This window comes from Talaromyces atroroseus (genome assembly GCF_001907595.1).
Source record: "Talaromyces atroroseus strain IBT 11181 chromosome Unknown scaffold_10, whole genome shotgun sequence".
Taxonomy (NCBI): Eukaryota; Fungi; Ascomycota; class Eurotiomycetes; order Eurotiales; family Trichocomaceae; genus Talaromyces; species Talaromyces atroroseus.
The window spans coordinates 226,823-239,540 of NW_017971442.1; the positions used below are offsets into that span (position 1 = coordinate 226,823).

Below are 12,718 nucleotides of genomic sequence, written 5' to 3' on the forward strand. Positions count from 1 at the left end.
ATGCTCTATGATATAATAAATCTTTTGCTTGCTATAAGAGATCTTATCTAGATTTCTAATAAAGTAGATAAGAATTAGGTAGGATTCTTTTTGAAGCGACAATCTGATCTTAAAATAAGATTTGTATATTAATTGGTTTATAATAAGGTCTAGTATGAGAATCTAGCTATTATCTGTCTTTTCTTTGAGTAATTAGAATAATTAAAGGCTGAATATAGTATTATTAATAATGATATTTATAATTTTAATAAGATAGGCTTTACTATGAGGATAGTGGCTATAGTAAAAGTTATATATAGTTCTAATTATTCAGGAAAATCTAGTCTCATTTAATCTAAAAACTATGAATAGGTTACTATTATTGAATGTATTAGAAATAGGGGTAATATAGTACTCTTATTAATTATTTTTAAATTAACTTACTATTAAGCTGAGTGATATACTATATCTTAGCTGTTATCTAATTAATTAATTATATATTCTCAAAAAGGCTGAATGTCAGATGAAATCAGATTATAATAGTTAGAAAAGATGTTTAAGCTATTTATTAGGCCTCTTACTCTTAGCATATATTATTTTTTAATCTTAGATAGCTATAATAGCTATTTAATACTGGAATTTAATTAAGTATGTAATAAATATAATATTATTTTATGTTGTTTACTGCTATATTTTTTATATCTTCTTTAGCCTTTAGATATGGGTGTTTTCTTAGTATTGAAGTGTTTATATGGAAGTGCTATTAAGAGTTGGATTTAGAATAGGATTTGTTATATGGATAAGAAAGTCTTTCTAAAAATTCTTTCTTCTGTGTGTTAAGAAATCTATATTATAAAAAATATTATAGAAGGCTTTTTATATGCTAGGATTGTGTCTTATAATCCTGAAAAAGTGCTATCTTAATTATAAATTAGTGTTGAGAAGAGAATGCTATCTTTTTTATTAAGGAGTACTACTTGGAGCCCTAAAATATCTTATAATATATATATGTTGAAATGGCAGGCTATCTCTGTTAAAAGGCTTCTTAATATATTTAATTTAAGTCTTTCTTTACTATTAATTTAGGCACTTGATTAATTAATTAAAGGTTTTTTAATAATAATATATAATGCTGCTATTCTAGCTAAGGAAAATTATGATTTATGTGATTTAGTTGATTAATTATAGAGATGCTGTGATAGGTGTATAAGAGCCTTTCTAAATAAGGGTATTTTGATGGTTTTTGAAGGCAGAGAGCTGGTATAGTTGCTTAATGAAGTTAATGATCCCTCTTTGCTGGTTAATTAAAATGATGTTTTGCAGGCACTTTGGCGTGCATCTTCTAGATGTAGTAATTGCTGGCAATTAGGGTATAAATGTAATAGGTGCCCTAATCCTCCTAGCTAGTTAAATCTATATTTTTCTACTTCTATATATAATTTATAAGGGTTGAAAAAATAATGTGGGTCCTTGGTGTCTGGTTTACTCGGGTGTCCGGTTTACTTGGGAAATACGTTATTCTATAATTTTTTATAATTATCTGCTAAAATTTAGATATAAATAATTTATCTTAATTAAATATAATTTTACTTAATAATCTAAATATTATAAATACTTTTTATAATAATAATATTATATATTATTATATTATTAAACTCTTTAATATTGGTTTTAGAATAATATATTTTATAAGCTTATCTATAATAATAATAACTTTAGTATATATAATTCCTGAAATAAGATTTTTTAACTCTAGTAAGTCTTATATAAAATTTATTATAATTTTTTATTATATTTTTATTAGTATTTTTAAAATCTATATTCTTTTATATAGTTAGTAAATTATTATAATTATAACTATTATATCTCTTAATATAGTCTTTAACTAATTTTTTTATTCTTAGAAAGTAATATATTTATTATATCTTTTCTACTATTTAACTAATTTTATAATGTCCTTTAATTAGTAAATTATAGTTTATTTAAATAAGTTTTATAATTAAAAAAAAATACTAATATTAATCCTCTTTAGATAATTAATCTATTCTTAATTATTACTTTATTATTATATAATACTATCTATAGTATTTTATTGTTTTTAATAGCTTTTATTATCTTTTTATAAAAGTTTTTATTCTTTATTATAATTATTATTACTAATATTACTTTATTATTATAATAAATTCTATTTTTATCTTCTATTAGTATATTTATTTATAATTATTATATTCTAATTATATAATCTACTCTTCTACTTAATATATTAGCAATAATATTTTTTTTTCCTTTAATATATTCAATTCAAAACTTAAATCTTAATAAATACTCTAACTATTTAACTTATCTACCAGTAAGCTCTTTAATTATTATAAAATATTTTAGATTATAATAATTACTTTTTATAATTATTTCTTCCTTAACTCCTTACAAATAGTATCTTTATTACTTAAATACTTCAACTATTATAAATAGTTCTCTATTATAAATATTATAATTCCTTTCTATAATAGTAAATTATCTAGAATAAAAGATAATAGATCTTAATTTTCTATTATCTTCTAATTATTCTAAAATAATTCCTAATATATATCCTAATACATCTAATTAAATTATATTTAATTTCTTTAAATTATAAAGTATAAAAATTAATACTTTCTTAATTAATTTCTTAACTTTCTTAAATGCTTATTATTATTATTTTATCTAATTAAATTCTTAATTTTTTCATAATAATTCTATAATTAGTTATATTTTTTCTATATAATTCTTTAAATATCTTCTAATATATCCTATTATATCTAAAAATTACTATATTTCATTAATATTTATTAGAATAGGCTAGTCAAGTATTGCATCTTTTTTTTTAGATTAAATTTTTAATCCTTCTAATATATAAATCATTCCTAAATAATTAATAGTTATAGTATTAAATTTATATTTTTTAATTTTAAGCATCAATCTTTTATTTATAAGTACTATTATAACTAGTTATATATATTCTTTATATTCTTCTGAATTTTATAAGTATATAATAATATTATTAAAATAGATTATAACAAACTTATTTAAATATTTCTATAGAATATATATCATATATCACATAAATTATGTTAGTAAGTTTTTTAAATCTATTAATATAATTATCTATTTAAATAGTCCTTTATCTATAAAAAATACTATTTTTTAAATATTATCTTTAGCTATTTATAGGTTATAATAATCTTATTAAATATTAAAGACTATTATAATCTTTACTCTTTATAAAAGATCTCTTTTTTATTCTTAATAAAACATCTTATTTATATTATCTATTATTTTATTATTTAATGCTTATAATTAATAACTATTTATTTAGTTATATTTTTTTTATTAATAAATATTAATTATACTAATACTTTTCTATATCTTGATCATATATATATTGCTTTATAAAATTTATTAATAAATTTATTCTTAAATTCTAATTTATCTCTTAACTTATAATATTACTTAATTAAAAGTAATATAAATTTTTCTTTTAGTTTAATTTATACTTTGAATTCTTTATTATGTATTAATAATTATTATTCTTTTTTTATAAATAGTTCAATAAACTTATAATATTTCTTTAATAATTTTGCTAAAACTTTTATAAATTTCTTTTTATATAGTTCTTTTAGTTTTAATTTTATCTTTTATGTTTTTTTAGTAATTTTTATTTTATTGATTATTTATGCTTATTAAATTGTTTTAATCTCTCTTATTTTATTATTTCTAACTCTTATTTTATTTTTATTACTTAGATTTTTTTAACTATTTTATGATTTCTCTTTTTATGTTTTATTTCTATTGTTAATATATATAATATCTTTAATAAATGTCATCTTTTGTTTCTATTTATTTATCTTTTATCTTGATTTTTTAGTATCTAATAGTGTATTAAGGCTTTACTTTAATTCCTTATATAGTTATATAATTTCTTTGATCTTCTTCTTAATAATCCTTATTTATAATATTATATTATTAATTATTACTATTCTATTTATTTAATTAATTATTAGATTCTACATTTATAATTATATTATTTTAAATATAATATTATAATACTCTCTTAATACTAGTGTAATATTAAGCATAATTATTATAGTATATTATTCTAATTTTATAATAATATTTAATGTCTATTTTTTATAATTTTGACTAATTATTTCTTTATTAATTAAGATAATTGTTGCTTATTTATTTGTTTATGTGATGAGTATTTCAGCTTTATTTATAAATTTTTCTTTAATATAGTTATAGGCTACTTCTAAATCTAATAGAATTCTTATATTTTTTTTATTAATTTTTACTAGTATTATAATTATTTAACTAACTGCTTTTAGTTCTATAGTTATTATAATAAATTTTATTATAATTATATGTTTTTCTTAAAATTATTATCTTTATTTAAAAATTTTTTTATGCTGGTTATATGCTATTTATGTGACCCTTTTGCCTGGCATTCTATAGTTATAATATTATTGTGATAGAGGTATACTGGTTTTTTATAAATATATTAGTATTTTAATTACTCTTATAGATATTCTATTTTTAGTTTCAGGATAATAAATAGAATATTCAGAAATCATCCTAATATTGCTTTTAGTCTAATATAAAGTTTGTATGAGTTATTATAATATATTATCTAATGAACTTTATAATATAAGTTTCTTCTAGTAAATAGATAGTAATGATAAGAATAATTCCTTATATATCTATTTTGTCTATTGTAAAAGCATATTCCTCTTTCATATAAAATATACTTATATATTACTGCTAAAGGTAAATATATTTATCTATGTTTTTAATATATATAATATATCTATTTATTATATTTCTTATATTTCTTAATATAGTTCTTTTATTTTTATTAAAACTTTTTTTAGTAGGTTATATTAATAGATATATAACTGTATAAATTATCTCTTTGAGAGTTTATAATATCTTTCTATATTTTTATTTTTAATAGGGTTTTCTGTTTGTTCTTGGTATAGATCTTTATAGATTATTATCTTTAGTCTATTATCTTATAATATTAATTAAGTATAAAGCAACTTTTCTAAAGAGGAATTTTTTTTAATGTTTTTTATACTAGATTCTTTTTTTATTTTTTCTTTGCTAGGATGATCTTTTTTTCTAGATGATTTATAAGTATAATTTATCTAATTAGTTTGTTTTTTATAATTATGAGATTAATATCCTATTTTTATATTAGTGCTTACTTATTTCTTTTCTTATATATTTTAATATTATATTTTATTTTTGTTTAAATTATTAAGTATTCTTTTTAACTATATTAATATATTTTCTTTGTTTACTTGCTTTATCTATTCTGCTTGGATTCTTTTATAATTTATTATTTATTCTAGTTATTATTCTTTATTTTTAACTGATTATTTTAGATCTTTATTAGAATTAATCTTAGTATTAATTATTCTATTAGCTTTATTAATATTAATAGAAATTAGTAAAATCATAGTTGCAATTTGTTCTTTTAAATCTAAAATGGCTGATTTCTGGTTTTTTCTTAATTATTAATATTAATTTATAAAATAATCTAGTTTTCTATAATTAAAATAGACTTTATTTTTTCTTAATTTATCTTTTTCTTTTTTAGATAAAGTTATATTTAATTATATTATTATATCTTTATTTTTATTCTTAGTTTATTTCTAATATAAATTTACTTTATTTTTTTTAAATTTTTTTTTTCTATTTATCTAGTATAAATAGTTAAATTAATTTATAATACTACTTCTATTATTACTTAAAATATTTTTAATTATAGTATTATTATTAAGATTTAATCTTTAATATTATTTTTTAATTCTTTATAAAATTAGTTTCTAAATTTTTAATTATTTTATAAAAATCTTTCTAATATCTATAAGAATTTTAAAATATATTCTTTAATTAAGATCTATTATTTAATATATTAGATCTTATTAAAAGTTTTAATTTTCTTATTAATAATTCTTTATAGCTTATTAAGTTTCTTTTTATAATATTAATAACTAGAAAATATTATAATTATTTTAAAGTTTTTTTATTCTTTATTACTATTAGCTTAGTATTAATTAATAATATATTAAATAAACTACTTTATAGCTTTTTTATTGAGAAAACTTAATATTATTAGTACTTTATTAGATTTATTTATAATTTACTTATTATTATATATAAAGTAAAGTCATATTTAAATAAGATATATCTTAAAAATTCTATATATTTTTTTAAATAAAATTACTATTCTAATTTTAACTTTTTAAGATATATAACTTACTCTTTCTTTATTATTAATTATAGCTTTTTCTAAATTATTAATATATTTTAATAGCACTGCTATATCTCTATTATTAATAATTATAATTTTTCTACTATTAATATTAATAATTTATAAATTAAAATTTAAGATTATTAAAACTAAAATCTAAGATATTATTATTACTAATTTTTAAGACTTCTTTTTTAACTAAAGATCTTAAATTATTAGAAACTTTAGTTAGATTATTATTAAGTATAATTAGAATAGTTATTAATAAATAAAATTAATAAATTTCTAAGATTAAAAAGTCTAATAAAATAAAAGAAATAAGAATAAGACTTTTAAATATCCTAATTAATAGAAAATTATATACTTAAGTTATTATAATTAATTTAAAATAATAAAAAAAAATTAAATATAGAGTAAATAAGCATTCTTATATAACTTTTTTTTTATTATAGCTAATATATCTATTACTCTATTTACTCTATTCTTATAGATATAGTTAATATAGCTATAGCTCTATTAGCTCTGTTATTCTAACCCTAGTAATTATAGATAATCTTTTGTTCTATCATACATTAGTTTCCCTTATCCATTGGCTGTAACATTCTGATTCTCTGACAATAAGAGATATAATTTTTTACTTTAGATTTTGCTTAATTAATTCTAAAGCTTTCTATATTAATATCTCCTTCTTTTTATGTTCTTTTAATAGCATTTTAGTGGTATTTAGGGGATTTAAAATGATGGTTTAAGATTATAATTAAAAATTAACGTTTATATAAAAATAACATTTAAGTGTAGCGCACCCACAGCGCGGAAGCGGTGTGAGGTGGGCGGTGGCACGGGTATGGCAGAACGGACGTCGTACTTAGTGCTTAGTAGCATGTGAAATTAATATTGATCCAGCGTTGCAATTGGTGAACCACGACTCGTCGGACCAACACTACATGTACATATCAACTAAGCGGAGGCGATAGTACGCATATCGGGTGTATACCGGATCAAGTGAACCTTCCGATCCTATAAAAGATAGGGTCTCGATGCGTTTTGACTTGTTATCGGACTTGGTTGCCAGAAAATGTGCATTAGCGCTCGCTTCTCATTCGCCGCTTCGAGCAAAGGTCACATTTTAGTTTTTGTCACTTTTCGTCGCCTGCATGGGGCGCAATGGAACAATAAATTCGTTTAATGTTGACTCTTGTTTTAGCGGGCCTGGAAAAAAGTGAGAGAAAGATATATACATGCTTTCGATATTTCATGGGAGAGATCAAGTAGCCCGTTTTGAATACAGCAGCTATACCTAGGAAGTGCTGTTCACCATGGAAATTCCCGGAGATGGAGACTACGTTGACCTTGTTACGTTCGCTTTTTCGGGGCCAACAGATTACGATAGAAACCAGCCTCTCTATATAGACGCCGAAGATCCTTCCTGTGCTTTGACAGCGGATGAATTCAGATTTCTTGTTCGATCTCTCATCGCTGGCTTTAAAGCTTGCGGCCTTGAAAGAGGTGACTGTGTGTTGGTTCACATCCCAAATACTGTGAGTACTCTTGTCATCACTGACTTACTAGGTGAAAAAATTTCTTATCGAACCCTTTTGAAAAGATAATTTACCCTGCGCTCTTCTTAAGCATCATCGGTGCCGGTGCAATATTTGCGGGCTCCAACCCAGCCAGCCAAACTTACGAACTCGACCACTACCTAGAACTATCTAAACCAAAGTTAATTATCACCTCGCCCGAAGCTCTGCAAACTGTACTCGACGCCTCTTCGACTAAAGAAATAAATCCAGGCCAAGTTTTGGTACTAGACACTCCCGTCATCAGACGCATGGTGCAAAGCCTTCCTCGCGATTGGGCACGCTTTACATTGGAGACTAGACGAAGAGATGCAAGCACTCCGCTTAGTCTGCCAGAACTTCTCAGCCATGGGGAGTCGGAATGGCTTAAGTTTGAGAGCGGCACCAATTTGTCCAAAACGACGCCGGTAGCGATGTACTTGACAAGCGGCACGACCGGTCTCCCTAAAGCTGCCGTCCACTCGCATCACTCAACGATTGCAGCGCATCTCTGCGTGCAGTTCACCGTTCCTTATAAATCTGTTCGATTGCTGTGTCTACCATTGTTTTACCGTTTCGGCGCACACTGGCAAATACACCCTATTCGGTATGGAGAGCCGATGTATGTATTGCCAAGATTCGACCCTATCCTGTTCACTGAGGCGGTTCGCCGAAATCATATAACTGAAACCTACGTTGTACCAACTATGATACATATCCTTAATCGGGATGCTGTTTCGCCAGTCCACCAGTTAGACGGAGTTGGTTCCTTACCATCAATGCGCCACGTCGGAGTTGCTGGCGCAGCGATAGATGCAGCGTCCATAAAGCGATTCCAGAATTTCCTGGGCCCGCAGGCCGCAGTATGGCAAATCTGGGGTATGACTGAAACTGGCGCTGCATTCACCAATCGCTTTGGCGAGGGAAAATATCCTGACAGCATTGGAAAATTGACTCAACTGTATGAAGCGCGATTGATAAATCTTGACAACAAAGATGTAATTCATCAAGACGACAGCCCTGGTGAACTGGAGGTGCGGGGTCCAGGTACTGTTCTAGAATATCGATACCCAACACAGCAGCCACAAGAGGGAAGCATCAAGGATGGCCAGGGCTGGTTTAAAACGGGCGATATCGCGTATGTGAAAGACGGATATTATTTCATGGTTGGCAGGACAAAGGAGATGATTAAAGTATATGGGTATGTAATCAAAGTTCTCGCAGCTGCTATAGAATCTAATCAATCACCATACTTAGTTACCATGTTGCACCCGCCGAGATTGAATCCGTGTTATTGAAGCATTCTGGAATCGAGGATGCTGCTGTTATCGGCGTTCCGCTAGAGGGGAGCAACACCGAAGTTCCTCGTGCATTCGTCGTTAGATCAGACAATGCTAATGAAAAGCCTATTTTGACAGCCGAGGAGGTTGATATATTTGTTCGCAAACATCTGGTTAGCTACAAGGCGCTAGATGGGGGCGTGATATTTGTTAGCAAAATCCCACGAACCGTAACTGGGAAGATATTTCGACGGAAATTGACTGATATGAATGCCTATCGAGATAGGTTATCTTCGTTCCTAGGGAAGCGGAATGGCAGTTCATAACTTGTATTATAGTAAATCTTAAGCTCATTCATAAAATTGTGACAGTGGATTATGACCACTATTTCGAATACAATATTTAATCCACCATGTCACGCGCCTTGATCTACCTTAGTTGTCACTGGCTGTGTTAAGATATAATATATTAGGTGAACTATAGAGAGATTCTTAAGAGTAATTCTTATTAGTAGTTAAATATAGAATAATTATATATAATTATATATATTATATTTTTTGTCACGGGCTAGACCCGGTGGTAGAGCTACTATGAGCTGTGTACGTACAAAAAGAATTTAATGAAGAAAGATGTCAGAAGAATCAGAAGGTCACAGCCAATCGATAAGTACTATTCACGGAACGGAATATGCACTATGCTGCAGATATTAGGATGAATTAGCAAGCAGCTGTCATTATAATAAGCCAAGGCTATTATAATAGAACTATATCAAAGAGGGACTAGTGGCTATATGTATAATATACCTATTATAGCAATAATATAATAGGAAGTATATGTCAGAGAATCAGAACGTCACAGCCAATGGATAAGGAACGCTAATGCGTGGGAATAAAGGATTATCTGAGAATATTATGCAAGAGGCTAAGACATATCAGGATTAAAGCTATTATAGCTGTCAGAGTCAATTATTAGTATCTAGCTATACTAGATATAATTAGACTTATTAGAGTTAAGTATATAGAGATAATTATAATAACTATAATAAAGAAAAGTTATATAAAAATACTTATTTATCCTATTCTAAGTGATTTGTAAGTACTGCTTATCTAATTAGTTTATTTTTTATAACTATAAGATTAATGTCTTATTCTTATATTAATATTTACTTATTTTATTTATTTAATACTTCTTTTAAGATTAAATTATTCTTGCTTTTCTTCTTATACACTTTAATATTATATCTTATTTTTATTTAAATTATCAAGTATTTTTTTAATTATATTAGTATATTTTTTTTGTCTACTTACCTTATCTATTCTACTTAAATTCTTTTATAATTTATTATCTATTCTAATTATTATTCTTTATTTTTAAAAATTATCTTAAATTTTTATTAGAATTGATTTTATTATTAATTATTTTATTAACTTTATTAGTATTAACTAAAATTAGTAAAATTATAGTTATAATATGCTTTTTTAAATCTAAAATGGTTAGATTCTAGTTTTTTTTTAGCTTTTAGTATTTATCTATAAAATAATCTAGTTTTTTATAATTAAAATAAGCTTTATCTTTTCTTAACTTATTTTTTTTTTTAAAAAAAGATTATATTTAGTTATATAATTATATTTTTATTATAGTCTTTTAGTAAATTTTATTAAATTATTTAATTTATTCTAAACTGCAGAAATCCTTTTTTTTTATTATTAAAACTCTTATTTCTTTTATTTAATTTTAAATAATTTATTATTAATCTTAATTATTATTTCAATAAAGTTATTAATATTTTTTAATTAATCTATCTTAATTAATTTTATCTAAATTTCTTCTTTTAATATAATTTTAAATATAGTAATTTATATTTTATTATTATATCTTAATAATACTATTATCTTTTAAAACTCTATTATTAATTTTTAAGCTGATTTAATTTATTATAAGTATCTTAATTTTTATTTAGTAGTATATATTTTATTAATATTTTTAAATAACTATATAAATTATTCTTTAAAGTTAGTATGACTTATAAATATCTTAATAATAATTATATTCTAGTCTTCCTATACTGAATTATAAAAATTATTTATTGTTGATTATATCTAGTTAGCTATATTATTAGTGAGGTAAGTTATAATAAAAATTATTTTATTATTATCTTTAATTTCTCTACTAAGAATAAGGATTTTATTATAAAACTTGAACTACTAATTCTATGTACCAAACCCTATAAGCCTGTAAAATTTTAGACTCAGGGACGCGCTTTTATAAAGAAAAAGATAGCTATAAGATAGAATCCTAAATAGAGTTAAGAATAGCTTTAAAGTATAGCAGGTATATGATCTTGCCTAGCTTCCTGCCACTAATTAGACTAGTGGCTTAGCACACACCGTCTTATAACTGCGGGTGGCCTCAGGCCTTCATGAAGCAGCGATTAGCTGCTGAGCATACGTGTATATACGTTATATATATTCGAATCTATTCCTAGGCCGAAGCCGAATCCCAGCTACGTCCTTGCAACCCCCGTCACATTTAGATTAAATTAATTATTAGTTCTAGTAATCTACTAAGATATTATATTTAGCAAGCTATATTCTACCTAGTATTATATTATACATTCTAATATTAAGGATTAGAAATAGTATTTTAATATAATATCTTTTATTAATAACTAACATTAACTTAAATATATAAAAGATTCTGTTTTATCTCTTCTTATTATATTCTTTTACCCTTACTAACTCTTTTAAAGGTATTATTTTAAGATTAAAAAATCTTACTAGCAATATAATTAACTAAATATTAATAAATACTAATTTATTTACTCTAGTATTAATTAATACTTTAATAAATATTAAATGTATTCTTTAAATAAGTTATATAAATATAGTAAAATTTTCTTTATTAGATTCTATTAACTATTTAATATCTAATTTATATAAATTAGTATAAATTTTATCTAAAATAGAGATTTTTTTTAGATATTATTATTTTTTAAATTAGAATCTTCTTCCTAGATAGTAGTCTACTTATTTTTATTTATTATCTTAAATTGCCTAGTAATATTATTCTTAAGTTAATTATTTTTAAAAAGATAATTATTAGCTTAGTATTCTTAGATCTTATAATAATAATATCTTTTTTTTTTAAAGAGTTTAATATATTCTTTTTTACTTAAGTAGTTATATTATGTTTTCTTATTATTATTATTAAAGCTACTACTAATATTAGTATTAGATTAGTTGTATGATATTCCTATAGTTTAATTTTCTCTATTATTATATAAATAAATATACTTCTTAATTTCTTAAATCTGCTCTAAGCAATTAGCTATTTAAATATATTAAATTATAAATTTAGAGTAAAAGATATTATTATTATTTATCTTTTTAATTATTAATTTTATTAACTTAGAGTTTAGCTTATTATATAACTTATCCTTCTATTATATATATAGGATCTTTAATTCTTAGATGTAATATATAAATATTAATAGAAAGATCTAAAATTAGTTACTTAACTTTATAATTAGATAATAAAATATAGTCTTTATATTAATAATTTAATTTATATTATAATAGATAGTCTTAAAATATTTAAAAATATCTTTA

At 23.1% G+C, this 12,718-nt stretch overlaps 1 protein-coding gene across 1 annotated transcript, besides 11 other annotated features; it reads left to right on the forward strand.

The window, feature by feature from the left end:
* Nucleotides 1-179: 179 nt before the first annotated feature.
* Nucleotides 180-602: a repeat region (Identified by RepeatMasker using a combination of RepBase library and repeat library created with RepeatScout).
* Nucleotides 570-732: a repeat region (Identified by RepeatMasker using a combination of RepBase library and repeat library created with RepeatScout).
* A 12-nt stretch (nt 733-744) lies between these two features.
* Nucleotides 745-1,497: a repeat region (Identified by RepeatMasker using a combination of RepBase library and repeat library created with RepeatScout).
* Nucleotides 1,496-6,939: a repeat region (Identified by RepeatMasker using a combination of RepBase library and repeat library created with RepeatScout).
* An 82-nt stretch (nt 6,940-7,021) lies between these two features.
* Nucleotides 7,022-7,106: a repeat region (Identified by RepeatMasker using a combination of RepBase library and repeat library created with RepeatScout).
* Nucleotides 7,107-7,590: 484 nt separating this feature from the next.
* On the forward strand, nt 7,591-9,436 carry UA08_06888 (hypothetical protein; the record flags this gene model as incomplete). Its single annotated transcript, XM_020262304.1, has 3 exons — nt 7,591-7,812; nt 7,878-9,031; nt 9,088-9,436. 3 exons carry the CDS (start codon nt 7,591-7,593, stop codon nt 9,434-9,436), a joined length of 1,725 nt encoding a protein of 574 aa, XP_020117890.1.
* A 38-nt stretch (nt 9,437-9,474) lies between these two features.
* Nucleotides 9,475-9,521: a repeat region (Identified by RepeatMasker using a combination of RepBase library and repeat library created with RepeatScout).
* Nucleotides 9,522-9,525: 4 nt separating this feature from the next.
* Nucleotides 9,526-9,634: a repeat region (Identified by RepeatMasker using a combination of RepBase library and repeat library created with RepeatScout).
* Nucleotides 9,635-9,931: 297 nt separating this feature from the next.
* Nucleotides 9,932-10,189: a repeat region (Identified by RepeatMasker using a combination of RepBase library and repeat library created with RepeatScout).
* Nucleotides 10,189-11,258: a repeat region (Identified by RepeatMasker using a combination of RepBase library and repeat library created with RepeatScout).
* Nucleotides 11,256-11,638: a repeat region (Identified by RepeatMasker using a combination of RepBase library and repeat library created with RepeatScout).
* Nucleotides 11,639-12,718: part of a repeat region (Identified by RepeatMasker using a combination of RepBase library and repeat library created with RepeatScout) that runs on past the window's edge.